General features: G+C 39.6%; 1 protein-coding gene across 10 annotated transcripts in view; it reads right to left on the bottom strand.

Moving 5' to 3' along the window:
* Sltm (SAFB like transcription modulator) overlaps positions 1-18,063 on the bottom strand; it is a 48,360-nt gene extending 30,297 nt beyond the window's left edge. For 2 of the 10 annotated variants that reach the window (XM_090358306.1, XM_090358307.1), the window contains exons 1-5: positions 17,876-18,063; positions 16,466-16,553; positions 5,023-5,087; positions 2,394-2,585; positions 1,110-1,157 (exon numbers count right to left, since the gene is read on the bottom strand). In XM_090358306.1, coding sequence (XP_090214432.1) covers positions 1,110-1,157; positions 2,394-2,585; positions 5,023-5,087; positions 16,466-16,553; positions 17,876-18,037 — 555 coding nt within the window. In that variant the 5' untranslated portion in view covers positions 18,038-18,063. Of the gene's footprint in view, positions 1-1,109; positions 1,158-2,393; positions 2,586-5,022; positions 5,088-16,465; positions 16,554-17,299; positions 17,385-17,875 lie in introns of those variants that run through there. The other 8 variants (XM_090358311.1, XM_090358313.1, XM_090358310.1 and 5 more) reach the window with 7 other exon arrangements.
* Positions 18,064-21,093: the final 3,030 nt, after the last annotated feature.

The following is a 21,093-nucleotide window of genomic DNA, read 5'->3' as shown; positions in this document are numbered from 1 at the left end:
ACATGCTTGCTTGCCCAGTTCAATTCCTCGGTACCACAGACATAGGAAAAGCTGGAAGTGGTGCTGTGGCTCTAGCCTTGAGAAAGCCCAAGGACAGTGCTCAGGCCCTGAGTTCAAGCCCCAGGACAGGCAAAAAAAAAAAGGGGGGAGAGGGAGGACTCAAGAATAGGAGAAAAAGAAAGAACAATTTTTAAAACTGCACAAATTGAGCTACACATGTTTACAGCATCTGTAAAGCACACTTTAAGATTTAAAACAGACATGATAACCTACACAGGACTCTAGGCATTCACAAACAGACTTAGGGAGAATACCCTTACAGGAAGCATGCAAAGGTATAACTCCTCAGAACATTTAAAATATTATTTAGCAAAATGAATTACAGGGGATGGAAATATGGGTTTTCTTTTGCTACTATTTGGTTTTGCTTTTTGTGGGAGGGGGAGTATGGAGGGGGAACAAAAGGGGAGCACAGAGAGGAAGAAGAGTAAACAAATGTGATCATAATTTCTGGAGCGGGACATATCCAAAATAGTCATTGCCTGACTTGTAAAATGGTAACCTCTCTGATAACACCTTAATAATAAAATTATATTTTTTAAAAAGTATACCATATCACATACAACAAAATAAATTTCATCCCACTAAAATACAGCCATTTTCCATACTCAAATATCAAGTCAATGTGAAGAATAGAGTTTTGGGGGATTTTTTTCACTTCCAAGCTCATCCGAGGAATGTTAACAAAAATTTACAAAAAGTCTAAAAAGGATACTGGTACTTTTAAACCAATTTTATACCAGAGCAAGGGGATGGGAGGGAATCAAGAAGTTCATGGACTCATCAAAAGATTATTTTAAGAAAGCTATATTATTTTACAGAAAGGATGAGCTTTTTAACAGATTAAGACAACCACCTCCTAACAACTCCTAATTACCTCGCAGAAAATTAGTTGCCAACAGTTGATGTACTTTGTATGAACCACAAAAACAACTCAGCATTAAGTTTAAGGTAGCTTTATGAACTAAAGAACCAGAAGTCCAAAGGAGATTGCTATTCCAAGCCCTTCCCCCACAATATCAAATTCATAGGACTAAACGTAAACTTACTTGGGCTGTAAGAAAGGTATCATCTTCACCTTCTTGGGCTTCAATTTCCTAAGTAAAAGGGTATACAATAGCTTTGCTTTACAAAACATCTGGGCAGTGTGAGAATGCTCTTATGCTTCTACTGGATTTATCATTGATTTCCCTTTGTATTGTAATACTGTGGGTACTGAATCAGTGCTTAAAAATTGAGACTACATTTTTATGTCAACATCAATAATTATTTCATGTTACTTAAGGAAAAGTCCTGAGCCCCCATATCCGAATGGCAGAGAAGTGTTAGCATGAGGACCAGCAGGACTGACTTCGCCAATCCAGTTATTTTCTCAAGGTATACTAACATACTTCAAGGCAGGACAAGTGTATTTTTAAGGAAAGATATGAGAAGTTGTCTACTCAGCAATTAATAATTCTCTTGGTAACCAACTAGGTGTATACATTTTTACATCTACTGAAATAGAGAAAAGTATCAATTTGTTAAGAGACTTATTAAGAGGTGTGGAAACTTACCACTAGCCAGTACTGGCAAGAAAAAATTGAAACTGGCACACTCATAGTCATATGTAGGGAAGGGAGAATCTTAGCGTTTAAAAGTCTAAAATTATAGGACTAATTATTAAGACACATATAACATATGGATTAGGAAACCACTATTCTGTGTTGTAAAGGCAGAATACAGAATAGCAATTTATGATATAACAACTATGTAAAAATATATACATATATGAAATAAACAAAAAGGTCACATTAGGTGATAGAATTATGGGTAATTGGGGGGGGTCTTGGGACTTGAACTCAGAGCCTGGGCACTGTCCCTGAGCTCTTTTTGCTCAAGGCTAATGCTCTACCACTTTGGGCCACAGCTCCAATTCCAACTATGGGTAATTCCTAAATAAAAATGTTTTTGTTTTGTGTGTGTATGGGGGGAGGGGGTTATAGGGTTTGAACTCAGCCTGGGCACTGTCCCTGAGCTCTTCAGCTCAAGGCTACCACCCTACCCCTGGGCCTGAGCGCTGTCCCAGAGCTCTTCAGCTCAAGGCTACTGCCCTACCCTTGAGCCAAGCCCCACTTCCCATTTTCTAGAGGTTAATTGGAGGTAAGAATCTCAGGTCATTTTGTGCCCGGGCTAGCTTTGAACCTTGATATTCAGATCTCAGCCTCCTGAGTAGCTAGGATTATAGGCACCCAGCTAGTAAAAAGTATTTTTAAGTTCTGAACTTCCAGATTGAACTAGGAAAAAAAATAAAACTTAATCTGTGTCATGTTTTAACAAAACTGGCTAAAGACCTGACTTTCGATGTCCTCTTTTTCTCTATCAGGTTCTGTCTCTATTAATTCATGAGCTTCCTTGTACTCCTCTGCAGAAAGCAACTCCTTGCAATGCATATTTTCTTCTTCATTTTCACCAAATTCTTCAGAGTCCTTTAGTTCATCATTCCCATCTTGTTCATGGGCCTCTGGATTCTCCAACTCACAGTCCTTTTAATGGTAAGAAAATTTGGTACAACTACAGGCAAAGTTGCGTAGGCTATCTATCAAATGTTTTAGTAAGTTACATCTGAGTCAAGCTTTGATTATATTTTGCTATTATTTTACCTTTTACATTAACTTTGTATTTTAAAATAAGCGTGTAACACCAAGATCATTAAACCATGTACTTGAGTTATCAGCTCTTTCACACTAGAATGTAAGCTAAGTGAACTGCTACTAGAGTTACTTCAAATTCTGGTTATTTGTATTCTAGGAGCTATGCAAAAGACATGGCTTCAAAGAAATACCTTCTCCACATCCTATAGTTTGCTTGGAAGTCCCTAGCAGTCTTACATATTAAACCAAATTTATTTCTAATTTAAAAAAAAAGGACTTCCCAATGATTCTAGCAGTATGTTCTTGAAAAGCATACAAGTAACTAACTTAAATGTGTGTGTTTTGAAATTTCTCACTGCCATGATTCCAATTAGGCTGCTTTGTGCAAGAAGGTCCCTATGCGTTTTCCTGGAAACCAAAACTCATCTGCTTAGCTTCCTCCTCACTGAAGGCAATGATCATCCTTTTATTCTGATAGGAAGTCAAGCAGATTTAAGAAAAGGTTTCTGGGGATGGGAGAAAGGGCAGGGGCAAATACTATTAAGGACATGTAGCTGAACTGCAATTTAGGAAACAAAACTTTCTAGCAAGGAGGCGGGCCCAGAGAAGAACTGTGGCTGTGGAGAGATGTGAAGTACTAATGGGCAGTGTTTTCTGGTTTGTACACAACACTGGAGGTTGGGAATAGAGGAATAGGTAATTGCATGATGATAACAGAAGCCAAAACTATCAAGGGAAAAATAGAGTACTTCACCTGGCCTCATGCCAGCTTTGACCACTCTCCTCCCTTATCCACCAAAGTTGAGTTTTATACTGCCTAAATATCCAGATACTCAAATACTTAGGCAATAGGTGATACACATCCACCATATGATTTTGGAATTGTATAAATGACTTGTCAACTGTGGAAAACTGGGAAAATAAATTCACTTAATTTCTATCCAATATAGCATATATGCTCAAACTTCCAAAGTGGAAAAAGAAATTGAAGATATAGTCAAACAGAAGTTTTAAAAGACTTTTTTGCTCTCCTACAAATTACATCAGGTTCATTTAATAACTCAGAAGTATCCTTTGCAGCCCATATACAAAATAATACTACTATTTTTTCTGGACGGAAGTATTTATCTCCTTACATTTCAAATAACTAATATTCTTATGCCCTTATAGCATCCAAAAGTCATTTAAAAATAGATTTTCCCCCACATTTTTCACAATGTTTTTCCAGCATATGCTTTAAGATTAAGGACAACTAGAGAAAATGAGGAAAAATGAACCTACCACAAGGATAATAAAATACCACAAATGAAGAATTCTTTCAGGTTCACATTGAAAACTGAGTATAGACATGCAATTCATTTAAATAGGCCCACAGCAAATATTTCCTAAAATTAACTGCCTTCCAAGTTAACTCAACTATGTGTCTCTTTTTCTGCATGTCTGACCCTGAAGTGAAAAGTAGGAAGTTTGGTATGATGTGAAGTGTGTGAGGAGGGAGAAGGGTGAGCTTCAGGTAGAAGGAGAAGTGGGCAGATGGATATGACTTAATGGTAGAGCACACCAACACCCAAAGACACTGTAACAATACAGACTAGCTACACAAAGAAAATAATATATGGGGCAGAAAAGTACATAATTTGAGAGGCACTATCATTAAATACCTAGAAATGCCACAGTACTTAAAACCTAACAGTGAATAACTAGGTCACTTCACTAAGAAAACGAAAATCCCAACTACAATTAAGATTACATTGCTTCATATCTATAGCATATAGACCTTTGAAACCCCAATTAAAATTACATGCTTTATTTTCCTGGCAGAGAAATTTTGAGGTACATTCCTTTTCCACTAAAAACACCTGACTTACTTATCTTCAAGGGGCAAAACAATTACCTGAATTTCATCTTACCAAGAAGCAACTTTTCAGCAATTTTCTTATCCACTTAAAGGTCTACACTGATCTAAGTCCTGTATATTATATACAAAAGCTAAAAGCAAGGAGCAGGTAAAAACTGCCACTATCTTTCAAGGTGGTGCCTGTTCAGGATCTTATATGAGCAATACTCTAGCTGTTCCCTTGGTCCCTATGACTCATATTTCCACATAAAGGCTTAGACTAAACTTATTTTTAGCTTTATGTCTCATTTAGCTAAAGGAAAGGTAACTTCCTCTAGTTCTCAATTACGAGTTCATGAGACTGGCATATCCATAATTCTCTATTTAACCTACTCATTTCAGCGCCTATTGTTCAAATAAAATGCATGAAATTCATCATGCAAAATACTAAACTGGAAATAAATGTCTTAACCTGAGTAATGAACACTTTACCTTGACAAAAGCATCATCTTCCACAGAAGCATCTCCACTCAACTCATCTGCTTCTTGTTTTTTACCTGTGAAAGAAGGAAAATGGGCTAACAACTGATTGTTGATTACTTTAAGAGTAAAACAAAATACATTCCAAATTTACTCTGCAGTATCACTTCACTCCTAAGTCATCTGCAAAGCTAATGCCAACTGCTTATAAACCATCTGATCATAACTGTCCCAAACAAGCAGCTTTACCAGCAATGCCACGATACCTCACAAAAACTCCCGGTGCCAATAATCCTGCACAATACCCACCATCTCAACTCATTCTTCTTTACACAACTTAAATTATCTTCAGCTCTATCATAGTGGTACCTTCAATAGTATTTTACTAACTATGTATGCATATCCAGACACCTTCTAGCTAAATTCAAGACTTCCCACCAAGCCTTTCCCAAATGCTCCTCCTGAACAGCTCTCTTGGAACTCAAGTTTTTACTTTCAAATCCATCAGCTGATTGGTATCAACTCATATGACTGCCAGGATATCACACCTGACGATGTAGAAAGATAGTCCTTAAGTACAATGACTGAATTTATGCTGACTTTTGTATTTCTCCAAATGCCCTACCACAATGGTGTTGCTGCTCACTTAATGTAATGATTGTTCTGATTAATGCAAGGCACAAAGAAATGACTTCAAAATGAAACCAGTTAACTTCCTGATGTACTCCTGGCTTTCAGGCCCAAACCTCATTTTCAACTTGCAAATCCCTCAAGGCCTTTGAAAACTCATTTTCAAGCTTTGCAAAAATATTTGCAATATTAAAAAGCATCATCATCTATGTTTTAAAGTTTTCCACAAAACCAATGTTTTGAACTTTTTGTACTCAATCTAGTCCATAAAAAAAAAAAATTACATGTTTAACAATCTATCATTGCTGGGCCATGAGTTTGGCCTAGTGGTAGAGTGTTTGCTTAGCATGCACAAAGACATGGGTTCGATTCCTTGGTACCACATACATAGAAAAAAAAAAGTTGGAAGTGGTGCTGTGGCTCAAGTGGTAGAGCTCTAGCCTTTGGAAAGGTCCAAGCACAGTGCTCAGGCTGACTTCAAGCACCACAACTGGCAAAAAAAAAAAAAAAAAAAATTATCATTACCAGGAGGCTAAAATCTGAGGATCAAGGCTCCAAGCCAGCCGAGGCACAAAAGAACTTGAGACTATTATCTCCAATTAACCTCTAGAAAATGAGAATTGGGGCTTGACTCAAGGGTAGGGTGATAGCCTTGAGCTGAAGAGCTCAGGGACAGCTCAGGCCAAGTTCAAGCCCCATGAACCCCCGCCCCTGACACACACACACACACACACACACAAATCTATCATTAAACCAGGCACAGTGGCTCACACCTGTAATCCTAACTACTCAGGAGGCTGAGATCTGAGGATCACAATTCAAAGCCAGCCCGGGCACTAAAAACTCATCTCCAATTAACCACCAGAAAACCGGAAGTGGGGATGTGGCTTAAGGAGTAGGGCAGTAGCCTTGAGTTGAAGAGCTCAGGGATAGCACGCAGACCCAGAATTCAAGCCCCAAGACTGACAAAAAAAAAAAAAAAAACATCAAGAAAACCTGTTCACCAAAAAGTACTCATTTAAGAAAATAAAGATGTCTAGCCCGAAGTTTGGCCTAGAAATATGGTATTAAAATGAGCTATAAAAAATAAAAAACTACAGCCACTGAAACATTTAAAGCTTTTTTTTTTTTTTTTTTTTTGCCAGTCCTGGGCTTGAGCTCAGGGCCTGAGCACTGTCCTTGGACTTTCTCAAGGCTAGAGCTCTACCACTTGTGCCTCAGCGCCACTTCCAGCTTTTTTCTATGTATGTGGTACCGAGGAATTGAACCCGGGTCTTTGTGCATGCTAGGCAAGCACTCTACCACTAGGCCAAACTCCCAGCCCCACTTTTTATTTCTTTTAGTTGTAAGTGGGTCCCTCCCCCTCCCCCAATAAAAAGCCAACTAACCATGCCTGTCAAGCAGATCAAGCTCAATCTTCAATGTCCCTGAGGATACAAGGTTTCCATGTTGGGGTAAACTAAAAAAAAAAAAAAGTTGAGCTACCTCCTTCCCCTAGTCTCCTCTCCAGTCCCTATCTTTCATATATTCCCAACTCAAAATTCTTCAATGAATGAAACAGAGCACTGCTCCTTCCAACTATATGAAAAGCAAGAATGGGAAAAAAGATTTCTTTTTTCTTTCACTGAATACCCAATGCCCTTCCAAGAAGCAAATAAAAAATGAATGGTGGAGCTTAGTGTGGTATGTATGTCCTATGCAACAGACTGGCATGTTCACATTACACAAATTTCTAGTATACTAAAATCCCTGCTATTATCATCATTCTTTTTACTATTGAATTTCATTTGTATGTGGGTTGTTTTGTTCTGTGTTTTTGGATTTTTTTGTGGGTCATGGAGTGGCCTGGGTGCTGTCCCTGAGCTCTTCAGCTCCAGGCTACCGCCCTACTCTTGAACCAAATCCCCCCTTCTTGTTTTCTAGAGCTTAATTGGAGATAAGAGTCTCAGGTCCTTTTGTACCAGGCGGGTTTTGAACCTTGATCCTCAGATCTCAGGCTCCTGAGTAGCCAGGATTACAGGCATGAGCCACCACACCTGTCTGAATGTGGGATTTTTGAAAAATGAAAATGTTCAAAAATAAAAATCCTCTTGAGGGGCCAGGAGTTTGGCCTCATGGTAGAGTGCTTGCCTAGCATACGCAAAGATGCAGGTTCAATTCCTTGGTACCACATACATAGAAAAAGCTGGAAGTGGTGCTGTGGCTCAAGTGGTAGAGCTCTAGCCTTGAGAAAAGCCAAGGACAGCGCTAGGGCCCTGAGCTCAAGCCCAATACTGGCAAAAGGAAAAAAAAAAAATCCTACTTAAAACTGAAAGTCTAAGAGCAGAAATAACTATAAAAACATTAAGAAAGGGCCGGGAGTTTGGCCTAGTGGTAGAGTGCTTGTCTAGCATGCACAAAGACCCGAGTTCGATTCCTCAGTACCACATACATAGAAAAAAAAGCTGGAAATGGTGCTGCGGCTCAAGTGATAGAACTCTAGCCTTGAGAAAGTCCAAGGATAGTGCTCAGTCCCTGAGCTCAAGCCCAGAACTGGCAAAAAAAAAAAAAAAAAAAAAAAAAAAAAATCAAGAAAACCTGTTCACCAAAAAGTACTCATTTAAGAAAATAAAGATGTCTAGCCCGAAGTTTGGCCTAGAAATATGGTATTAAAATTAGCTTACTAAATTCTTCTAATGTGTTAAAGAAAGCTACACAATGCAAAAAAATAATAATTCTACCTTTCGGGGAAATGGCTCATGCCTGTAATCCTAGCAACTGGCTAGATCTAAGGATCAAGGTTCAAAGCCAGCCTGGGCACTAAAGTCTATGAGACTCTTATCTCCAATTCACCTCTCAGGGTTAACCTCCCTGAGCGCAGGGACAGGCTCAGAGTTCAAGTCCCATGACTGACCAAAAAACGAACAAACAAACCAACCTCAAGTCCCATGACTGACAAAAAAAAAACAAAAAAAAAAAAAACAAAAAAAAAAAAAAAAAAACCTGATCATTTGCAAAGCACATTTTTTTTAAATTACAATTAATTTTACTAGTATAGTACTATTTTACTTGAAGCAGCTTTATAAAAGTGAGCCTGGCCAGGCCCAGGGGTTTATGCCTGTAATCCTAGCTACTCAGGAGGCTGAGATCTGAGGATCAAGGTTCAAAGCCAGCCTGGGCACAAAAGGACCTAAGACTCTTATCTCCAGTTAACCTCTAGAAAATGGGAAGTGGGGCTTGGCTCAAGGGTAGGGCAGTATCATTGAGCTAAAGAGCTCAGGGACAGTGCCCAGGCCAAGTCCAAGCCCCATGACCCACAAAAAACAAACAAACAAAAAAAAATAACAACAAAAAAAACAAGTGAACCCTAAACTAGCAAATGGCTTTGCCAGGACTGGAATCTAAGATTTCTCAATTCAGTCCTAAATTCTCTCCACTACATTTTATTATGACCTACTTACAGGGCATTAGTCTAAGTAAGGAGTTAATTAACTCAATTTAAGTATTATCTTTGAAATAGCAGCACTCAGCATAATGATAAATTACATTATGTCACACTCCATGGAGAGTTTCGCTTGCTTTGGTTTACGTACAGGAAAGTAGAATTGGAATTTACAAGAACTGTTACATATACTAATATATGTACCTCTTTTATCATTCTAACTACTCTGAAATGCTCACTTTACACAGAGGAAGAAAGTGAGATTGAAGAAATCATGTTGCTAATAATACATTCAGAAGAGAACAAGATTTTCCAATACAGTGAGTGTAATGGCCTAACAGCTTGTCAGAAAAATGAAATTTCATAGTAGATTTTGACTGTTTTCATAAATCTGAAATTTGGGGCTTGATTTACATATGATGAATTATAAATTACCACATAATTATTTCCTTTATGAAAAAATCCTGCCTCCCCCTCTTTTCTTTCTTTTTTTTTTGTCAGTCCTGGGGCTTGATGAACTCAGGGCCTGGGTGCCATCCTTGAGCTTCTTTTTGCTCAAGACTAGCACTCTACCACTTGAGCCACAGTACCACTTCTGACTTTTTTGTTTATGTAGTACTAAGGAATTGAACCCAGAGCTTCATGCATAGTAGGCAAACACTCTACCACTAAGCCACATTCCCAGCCCAATCTCATTTTTAAATTCTATGATATGCACTGTCCAGTCCAGAATCCAGTACAATACTACATAATCATCAAATCTTCAAACACTGCCTATTTCCTCACTGATAATGAAGTTGAATTCTAGATTGAACATGATTAGAGTCAACTGAGACAAAGGTAAGAGGAGACATAGTACTATATCTAGCCTCAAGTGCAACTCCATCTTGCAAGTAAGATTATACTCAGGGGCCAGGAGTTTGGCCTAGTGGTTAAAGTGCTTGCCTAGCATGCATGAAGACCCGGGTTCGATTTCTCAGTACCACATCCATAGAAAAAAAAGCCGCAAGTGGTGCTGAGGCTCAAGTGGTAGAGCTCTAGCCTTGAGAAAGTCCAAGGACAGTGCTCAGGCCCTGAGCTCAAGCCCAGGACTGGCAAAAAAAAAAAAAAAAAAAAAAGATTATACTCATAAAATTATTCACGTCACAAACTATATCTACAGGTCCCTAACTTGCTGTGTTATTACACACTGTCCCTGACGTCTTTTTGCTCAAGGTGCTATTTCTTTCTTTTCTTTTTCTTTTTTGTCAGTCCTGGTACTTGGGCTCTGGGCCTGGGCACTGTTCCTGAGCTCTTCAGCTGGCTAATTGGAGATAGGTGTCTGAGACTTTCCTGCCCAGGCCGGCTTCGAATTGTGATGCTTAGATCTCCACCTTTTTGAATAGCTAGGACTAGGATTACAAGCAGGAGCCATGAGGCCTAGACTCTCAGTGCATTTTTGTATAGTTAGTCACCATTTACATCTGCTTCATTTAGGCCTGTGCGATCAAAAACAAAAACAAAAACAAAAAAGTCCAATAGCCAATTAATGAACTCAGTTTCCACACTTCTGTTCTTTGGGAATCTGACATAAACTGCAGAAATGTAACCTGGCTCTAAAAGAACTTGTACTTGATGAAGGGGCTAAATTAAAAGTTTAATGTAGAGCCAAGTCTTTGAGGAAAAAAAGCAGAAAATAAATTGGACAATAATCATTGTCTGATAAATCAGACAATCAGAAAATGAAAGTGAAATTAACCAGTGACATCCTAAACTTTGAAATGATGAAAAATGTTCTTCCTTAAATACTTTTAGGAATCAAAGTATAACTGTATATACAAAGTTGACAATGCTAGAGAATAGCACCTAATCTATACATAAAAATTTACACAGGTCCACAAATTCTTAATGAAGCCTATGGAGCCACATAAGCTTCAGAATTTTCAAATTTTAGAAAGGTAAGATAACAGACTTCCCATTTATGAAGTTAACCCCACCCCCACGCCCAAGCACACACACAGTGGCTTCTGAAACAGTATCACATAATAATACAAATGTGTGCAATGAGATAAATGCATTATTACATTAAATCAGGTGAGTCACAACTCTACTACAGCCTCATGACACCAAACCTTAAAAGATTTTTAGTTTTAATAAGTATATAAAACACTTTTCAGCAATTCCTGCCCAATCAACCTTTTATATGAGTTTGGGGAAAAGAAAAGGAGGAGTTAAAGTCTTCTCTCCCTACTTCAGGAAACATTTTGTCTTTAGGGATTATATAGCAAATTCTAACTCTCTCCTCCAGGATCACTGCTACATACCACACTGATGACACGCAAGTACCTTGGTGATAAGAACAATGCAGGTTTTACTGGCTGCAGTCACCACTACAAAGCAAACACCTGATATAATATCCTCTGAATATGGATGATATTCCAGCAAAGGTGAGGAGGCAAAAGTTTCCAGCAAAGCAACAACTTGATAAGGAAATAATAAAAGCACAATGCCATAGAACATAGGTTCTAAAAGTAGGTAAACTTTACCCATCAGCAGGTAAGGAGAAGCAAAATGAACTCCTCTATAAGACAGTAGAGATGATTAGATTGATGTATGTGCTTCTTACAAAACTGCAACTAAAATAGGCACCAAGGGATGATTTAAAAAAAAAAAAAAAAGCAGTTAAGACAACACATATGGCCTTCAGTATTGAGTCAACAGATGTTTTCTGAGCACCTATTCTGCCTGCCCATGACATATACGTCAGAAATATAAAACAAGGCTGCCCTAGCTATGACAAAGCTTTCACACTAACAGGTACCCAAGAAACATGACAATTCTGTACTCAAAATCCTCTCCAATGTCACAGGTCTCATTATTTTCTTTTTTTTTTTTTTCTTCCCCATTACTGGGGCTTGAATTCAGTGCTATGAGCTCTTGCTTTGGCTTTTTCCATTGAAGGTTGGTCCTCTACCATTTAAACCATGCTTCCATTTCCTTTTTTTTTTTTTTAAATATCTGAACATACCAGTTTTTAAAAGGGTAAGAGCAAGAATTACACAGAGACTGCATTACATGAAATATACTTTTTGGGGGGACAACTTAGGAAAAATTTAGAGTGAACATATAACGAACTATATTAATGGTACTTTTCACACATACAACAATAGATATCAGATGTTCTGTCAAATCTATAACCCCAAATCATACATTTTCTCACAGAAATAAATTTTACATAGCATGTTAAATCTTTTGAAAGCCTGCATGTACTGAAAATATTTCAATCTCAGTGATTTCATTACACATAATCAATGATATTCTGATTAACCACAAAACTGGCTTAAGTTTAGAAGCAAACTGAAATTCTAAAAGAAAACAGTATTCCTTTATTTGATAAATCAAAAGACTTTACATGTATAATCTTTTAAAATAAGTTTATTAGGAGTGAGCTTTATCTGCTTAACTGCCTTTTTTCTTTTCTTTTTTTGTTGGTCTCAGGCAACCGCCCTATTCTATGGCCTGGGTGTTGTCCCTGAGCTCTACAGCTCAAGGCTATTGCCCTACCTCTTGAACCACAGCACCACTTCCAGTTTTCTAGAGGTTAATTGGAGATGAGAGTGTCACATCTCAAAGACTTTATTGCCTGGTCTGGCTTTGATCCTCAGGTCTTAGCCTCCTGAATAGCTAGGATTACAGGCATGAGCCACCACGCGCCCACTGTTTAACTGCTTTCTTAACTCACCCAAATCATGACAATTTCATCTCTTTCACCTAGGTGACTTAAAAAATTCTTGGGGCCACAGTTTGGCCTAGTGGTAGAGTGCTTGCCTCACATGCACGAAAACCTGGATTTGATTCCTCCGTATAACATACATAGAAAAAAGTCAGAAGTGGTGCTGTGGCTTTAGTGGTAGAGCTCTAGCCTTGAGAAAGCCCAAGGACAGTGCTCAGGCCCTGAGTTCAAGCCCCAGTACTGGAAACAAACAAACAAACAAAAAACACTGACTACATTAATGATAAACTAGCTTAGTGTTATAACATCAGAACAAAACAATTTTGCCTGTTACTTCATTCCAAAAATATTCCATAATATACTTAAAGAATGTATCTAAAGACTGTATCTAAAGGTAGATAGATCTATCTATAGGTAGGTAGGTAGATAGATGACTTTTTTAGATAATTCAGAGGAAAAGAAACCTAGTAGATAGATCTATCTAGCGATAGATAGAGACAGACAGACAGACATTATTTTGAAGGAGGTGTGGTGGTGATTGAACCCAGGGCTGCTTCACGCACTGAGCTATACCACCAACCACATATATATATATATATAATACATATATATAAATATATACATATATAAAAATACATATATATACATACATATATGTATATTTTTCCCAGCCCCATGCTATATATTTTTTTATTTAATTTTTTTTGGTGGGTTATGGGGCTTGAACTGGGTACTGTCCCTGAGCTCTTCAACTCAAGGCTACCACCCTACCCTTAAGCCAAGCCCCACTTCTCATTTTCTAGAGGTTAATTGAAGATAAGAATCTCTAATTACAGGAGTGAGCCACCATGCCCAGTGATATATATATATATATATATATATATAAAGAAGAAAATTATTGCCTTCTACTTATTCTACTTATCTTCTACTTATCTAATAGCACAAACTCCATGTTTCATCTGTATCACTTTTCCAGAACCATGAAGCTCTCTTGTTTTCTTATTTAACTTTTGTTTGCTACCTTCAGAACACCCTAAGAATGCTTACTGTTCCTGATAAGCTGTTATGCATCATTCTTTTTTTCCAATCTACATATCTGCTTTTATAGAAATCCCTTTCTTTGCTATTTTCCTTTTCTAATGAGTTGTATGGACATTCATTGAAGGACTATAGATTCCCCCATTCCTTCCTAACACATCTATTTTAGTTGAACAAAGGAAGTTTTCTTTTCACTCTTGGCTACAATTATAAAATTTCAGAACCAAAAGCACATTAGAAACAAATTAGTAAAATTTCCAATATTACAAAAGAGAAACAGACTCATTAAAGAAAAAAATTAAAAATGAAATTATTTTCAAAGTAGATATCACTGAGTAAAATAAGAGCTGGTAAGAACTTTAAGGAACAATATATAGTAATAACTAAACAGAAAAATTAACATTAACAATCAAAGACAGTATTTATGTTTCATATCCTTGGTTTGAAAGTCTTTTTAACCCTCTTAATTTAAAATAAACTTAGGGCCAGATATGGCAGCACACACTGCAATCCCAGCTACTCATGAGTTTGAGACCAGGCTTGGCAACATATAGAAAATCTATCTTAAGGAAAGTTTTAATAAAAGCTAAACTACTCATAGAAGGTTAGGGGAAATACCTAAGTGGTAGAGCTTGCCTAGCATGAGCCAGGTTTTTTTTTTTGGGGGGGGGGGTTGTTGTTTTTTTTTTCAGCACTAGCAAATAAACAGGCATCTTAATTATAAGTTAAGTCAAACTAAGTTTTAAGTTGGATATATATATTATATTCCTTGCAATGCATGTGATTTTTAGGATAGTAAGTGAAGTCCAGAGCTATTTATAAAGTTGTCTTAGAGTAAGGCTCATCAAATACTGACTAGCTACTACTACAAATGCAAAAATAACCACAACTTTCAATTCTAGTGGAACTCTTAGTTCTGAAATAAAGTTTCTTTGTAACTTATATGATAGAAAAATTGATAATTGAAATTGTCCTTTTTTTTAATTCCTGAGATTATTTCTAAGCATAAGATAAAATTTCTAATCAAAACAAAATAGAAAGATTAAAAAAGAGTATTAAATTTAAATGAGGAGTCTGGGGTATGGTTCAGTGGTTGAGGCTTGCCTAGCACAGCTGTAACCAGGACTTGATCCCCAGCACCAAAAAACAAGCGATTCATTTTAAAGGCAAGACCTGAATAAACAAAATGAAGTTTACTTTAAATGCTAAAAGCATTAATAGTCAACTCTAATACTTGAGCAGGTAAAACGGGACTACAAGTCAAATAAATGATAGCAATCAAAAGCCTCACCCAACACAAACTTAATTCTTTTACATATTTATCTCCAAATTGTTCATGCTTCCCCATTTTGAAATGGCCTCCTGCAGAGGAATCTCCTGCAGGCTTCTCCAAATACAAGGTACCTTTCTAGGTTATACAAATTTATCTCTCAAAGTAATACCCAGTTACATTATGAACCAATGTTATTCAAGGTAACTTTGTTTCTCTTCTAAACTTCATTACTTCTCTGTCATTTGTTTAACAACCAGGAAATACTTCTTAGCCCTTTTTCTTAACATGAATGTGAACTCAAACAGGGAGTTGGCCTTGTCTTGACATTTAGGTGCAATGAAGGTCAAAATTGAATATTCACTTCTTTTCAAGACTAATCCATTCAATCTTCTTATTCTAGGGTAGCTGTAGTAGCACTTGGAGCCATGAAGTAATATTGCAACCACAAAATGCTACAGATGCCCTTAACATACAGTGCTTGGAAATTACAGCCTGGAGCCAGGATTCACATAGATCATATCTACTCTCTGTAAAAGTCCTTCATGGGGGGGAGAAATGTATAGTTATGCAAAAAACTCACCAGATGATTTTTAAAATATATATATACATATATATATATATATATATATATATATATATACTTGGGGCTAAGTCACTATTATCTTGAAAGTATATTTAACCTAATTTATAAGTTATAAAATATACTTCCTTGATATTCCTATAGGCTAAAACTTTATGGATAATTACCAGACTTCCCTTTACCTTGTTAGTATGATTGGAATTTTAAATTTTCATTGAGAAGGTAATTTTAGGGAGGGTATGGCTCAAATGGTAGAGGACTTGCCTAGCAAGCACAAGGCCCTGAGTTCAAGCCCCAGTAACACAAGATAAAAAATAAAATAAAAACAGGAATAGAAAATCATTAAAATGGGTAATGGCATAAGTGCAAAAGAAGTTCACCAAGTCAAATAATACATTGAACATAAAGGCTACAGAATGATGACGTACTAGGGAGAACATCAAAAAAAAAGGTGAATGATTTTGGTAGTAATTTCATCAATACTCTGTCCACTGTGGGACAAGGTAGATATGTATTAAACTGTTCATTTCTTCTTCATGTTTTCACAAGAGTAAGGACTGGCATGCAACTTTGTACTTTTTCTGGAATAAAGAACCAGAACACTTTCTGGTTAGCTTCAGCCAAAACTTAAGGGCTACAAGTTACCCAGCGCCTGGCAACAGTACCTTCTTCCTTGACCCAACAAGGCAGAGTGCCAGAGGAAACAGCAGAGTAGCACTATATAAACAGGGCAAGTGGCACAGAGCAGAGGCAAGTTATATAACCAAAATATTTTAAAATATGTTCATAACTCGTAACAACCTTTGCCTTTGGTTGGTTTCTTGTTTGGAGTATCAGTTGAAACAGTTAATTCAATATTATCTGGATCGCCTCCTTCCTCTTCAATAGCCTACATTAGAAAGAGAAGTTAATATGCTACACATTCTATCTAAACTTACTTTATAAAAACGAAATGAAAAAAATAGCAAACTATTAGCCTCAAGACATTAAAATGGTCAATTATTTCATCCACTGACTTAAAAAAAAAAAAAGGAACAATCCTACACGAAAGGGTTTAAGAAACTTTCAGGCAGTACTACTGGTTATCTTAACAAAACAAAAATCATAAAGAGCTTTAAATTCTAACCCAGTCGATAATTAAACATCGCTTCTCATATGGCGAGAAAAACCTAAATGTGTTCTTTAGCAGCTAAGTTTCTAGCTCACTGAAAGGAAAAACAACTAGTTTTTCTAGTTTCTTTAATCTAACTGTGGTCCTTTACTAAAATGATTCCAACGCTCACTCAAATAAACCAGGTAAGCTCATCATCAGGAATGAAAAAAATATATACATACATATGTGCATATACGTATGTATATGTATAGGATTATCTTTTTAAATCAAGATTTTTGACGCAGAAGCAAAAAGAAAAAAAAAAAAAACAACTAAAAATTCCAATGGAAAAACAAAACCTTTTACCCACCCCTCGAATCCTACTCCTCAATTGACCACCACCACCACCATCCCACCGCCACCCTCAATCCACAAGATGGGGGGGGGGGGAGTGGAAACGGTTGGGCACGATTAAACGGTAACTTCGTACAAGTCACCAAAGTAACCATGCCCTCTGAGCCCGAGGGAATGCACGCGCTCACCATGGCTAAAGGTTAGGCACCTGGCGACTCTCAGGGTCGCCACGATCGCCTCTCTCCCCCGGGGGAAGGCCTCGCTGTCCGGGCCGGGTCCACAGCCCGCACCGCCTGGGGTGGGGGAGGGGAGGGAGACGCGAAGGGAGGCGGGGGGTGTGGGGGGGGAGAGGCAGCGGCTGGTCCCGGGGCCCTGTCACAGGCCCGGCCGGGCCAGGCGTGTGGAAGGCGGGGGAAGGGGGGGCAGCGGGGGAGGGGGGTCCCATCTTCCACACACTCGCGCGCACGCGCGAGCGCGCTCAAGCGGCCGCCACCATGGGGGGGGGGGGTGAGGTGAGGTGGGGCGGGGTGGGGTGAAGTGGGGCGGGGTGGGGTAAAGGGGGGGAGGTGGGAACGACCTCGATGACCGCTCCCCTCCGCCCACCACCGCCTCACCGCTCCCGCACGTCCGGATGAAACTGCGGGCGATCCGGAGCTGGGATCGCCAAGGTGAGGAAAACGCCAAAGTGCGGCCTAAGCGCGCCCCCGCCCCGCCGCGTCGCGCCGCCCGCATCCCGGTCCTTCCCGGACCTCACCGGGCCTCACCTGCTTGAGTCTGGAAACCAGCACCGTCTTCACCCCGGTGAAATCTAAGTTCCGTCGCTTCAACTCGGACCTCAGATCGATGACGCGCAGATCGGTGATCTTTTTCCCTTCCGCCTGCGCTGAGGCAGCCGAAGCTGCCACGGCACCGGTCGCGGCAGCCATCTTAGGAGAGCGACGCGCTACCGAGGCCAGCCGCTGGGGCTGCAGGGCGGCGGCGGCGGCGGCGGCGGCGGTGGCGGCGGCAGCAGCGGCCGCAGCGGTGCCGGAGCGGCGGCGGCGGAGGCGGTGGCGGCGGCCGCACGAACTTCCACCTTAGACCACGGCGGCCCGCGGCGCCGCGCAACGCTGCGCACAATGAGCCACTGGCCCCGCCCCCTGTCCGTCACCCGAGCGCAACCTGCAGTCGCCGCCGCCAGCACCCGGATGACAGGCGCGCATGCGTACTGGGGCGAGAGCGTGGTAGCTCAGCGGCGCGCTTCTGGGAACCTCCAGCCATCAGTCAGTCACCTCAGCAGTACGGGCCGGGAGGGTCTTTGGCAAGTTTGAACCGCACCGCTGTTTCCCGCCACTTGGTTAGACTAACATCTTGGAACGTCTCGAGTTTCCGGACGGGGGACAGTGTGCTAAGGCGATTCGCGCCATGGCTGGACACCAATGGAGGGGGCATGTGAGCGCGCAGGACCTCTGCCAAAGAAATACTTGCCCGGTTTTGCTTAATAATCGATATTAAAATAATAATAATAATAAGGTGACTGGGCTGCACTCATGAACGTCAACCCCCGAATTCCGTTCAAAAAGGTCCCAGAATAATCCTGGGGGTGGGGGAGGGGCTGTTGGTTCTCTTGAATGCCCGGAGTGAGGAAGAGGAAGGGGGAGGGCGTCTCTGCGACCCACCTTACTTTGGTCTAGCTTGCCTGAGAAACGGAGAACTTCCTCTCACTGTTGGCCTCCGTTTGCTGTCCTCCCCCGCTCCCCACCCCCCATGCACCTGACAGCTCCACAAGAAATGGTTTACTACCTGGAGCGAGTACAAGTCCTGAAGGCTGTTATATACCATGTCTACTGTTTGTTCACCACCCCCGGGATTTTGGAATTCCAGAATCAGTTGGCCATCTGCAGTGATCAGCCTCCATACGTGAGTATTAGTATCATTGATAGACCAAGCACAAATATTTTAGAGACTCAGACTTATCAATTCTATAGTGCACAGTGAGTATAGCACGCAATTAACTATACCTACTAGGCATTAGTTGGTTTTTTTTCCCCTCCCCTTCCCTTATTTCCTGGTTTTATAACTTCCATTGTAGTAAACCTAGTTACTCAGGAGGTTGAGATCTTAGGATCATGGTTCAAAGCCAACCAAGGCATGAAAATCTATTAAACACTTCTCTCTGTTTAACTGGAGAGGGTGGGGAGTCAAAAGTAGAGATATGATTCAAGTGGTAGAGTGCCACCTTTGAATGGAAAAAGCTAACAGATACGCCTGATTTTTAAGTCTTAGTATCTGCACAGGTACACACATACACAAATGTGTGTGTGCAAAGAATACCTGAGTTCTTCAAGTTTATAAAGCATTTTGGACAAACAATAACCCTTTTAATCCTTCCCAACTCTGCATGGTAAATCTCTAAGGCTTAGAGATTAAATGACTTATATGAGCTCACATAGCTGATATGTATCAGAACTTTGCTCCAGTACTGGCCTCCTGATTCCAAATCCAGTTCTACTTCTACCACAACGTTGGTCATAGAATTTTAGAATTCAAATGCTCCTTAGAAATTCTCGGAGCCAATCCTCTTTAATTTCTTTTTCTTTTTTTTTTTCTCTTTTTTTTTTTTTTTGGCCAGTCCTGGAGACTGAACTAAGAGCCTGAAGACTGGCATTGGGCTTTCCTCAAAGTTAGCGCTCTACCACTTGAGCCATAGCACCACTTCCAGCTTTTCTATGTATGTGATACTGTGGAATCAAACCCAGGTCATCTTGCATGCCAAACAAAAACTTTACCATTAGGCCAAACTCATAGCCCTAATTTTTTAAAAAAATAAATGAAGATTTTAAGATATTTATGAGAAGAATGGAGAGGGGACCTGTTAACCATATGTGCATGAGATCTTAGACTTCTTTCCAATTTTTTTTTTAAACCAATCCTGGGAACTGAACGCAGGGCCTGTGCACTATCCTCGGGTTTTGCTCAAGGCTAGTGCTCTACCCCTTGAGCCACAGCACCATTTCCAGCTTTTCTATGTATGTGGTATCAAGGAATCAAACCTGGGTCTTCATGCATGCTAGGCAGGCACTCTACCACTAGGCCAAACTCCCGGCCCCCACTTCTGGCTTCTCTATGTATGTGGTACTGAGGAATCGAACCCTCGGCTTCATGTATGCTAGGCAAGCACTCTACCACTAGGCTAAAAGGCTAAACTCCCAGCCCTTGGCTATACTTTCCTTTTAAGGGACTGAGACTAAAAATCTAAGGTTGAAGTTATCTGAAAGTGAGAGATCTAGGTATCCACTTGTAAGGGCATAGCATTATTTGCCAAAATGCTAAATATGTTTTTGTTATTTTGTTCTTGGAGACATCTCTCTATGTAGCCCATGCTTTCCTGGAATTTATAGTCCTCCTGCTTTGGCTTCCCCAGTGCTGGAATCACAGGTATGCACTACCACGTTAGGCTTGCCAAGAATGTTTAATCTAAACCTGGTAAAAGGGAACTAATCAGAAAATTCCAATTCTAAACAAAATAACTGCTCTGGACTCTTTAAAGCACAATATCATGAGAATAAAAGGTATAGTAAAGATGTTCTAGTTTAAAATGACCAGAGAGAGAGAGAGAGAGAGAGAGAGAGAGAGAGATAACAGTTAAATGTTATATGCATTTCTTGTTTGGGTACTGAAACAAAGAACAATAACTAGAAACAAAACAAAAACAAACAGCCCACTAAAGGGATCATTCGGAAATCTGACAAGATTAGGAAACCTGACCTATTACACTGTGTCATGACACCAATGTTAAAAGTATGGAATGTGTTATGGTCTTATAGACCTTGTACTTAAACAAGCCATGCTGAGATTTAGTATCATTCCGCCTGCAATTTGCATGCAATTGATTGGGGGGGGACAGAAAATAAATGTAGCAACATGTCACCAATCACTAAAATAAATGTAGAAAATGTTAAGTATTGAAAGAAACATAGATACAATGTTAATTCAGAAATCT

Source organism: Megascapheus bottae, chromosome 25 (genome assembly GCF_031878675.1).
Source record: "Megascapheus bottae isolate mThoBot1 chromosome 25, mThoBot2.hap1, whole genome shotgun sequence".
NCBI lineage: Eukaryota > Metazoa > Chordata > Mammalia > Rodentia > Geomyidae > Megascapheus > Megascapheus bottae.
This window is presented reverse-complemented; position numbering and strand designations above follow the sequence as displayed.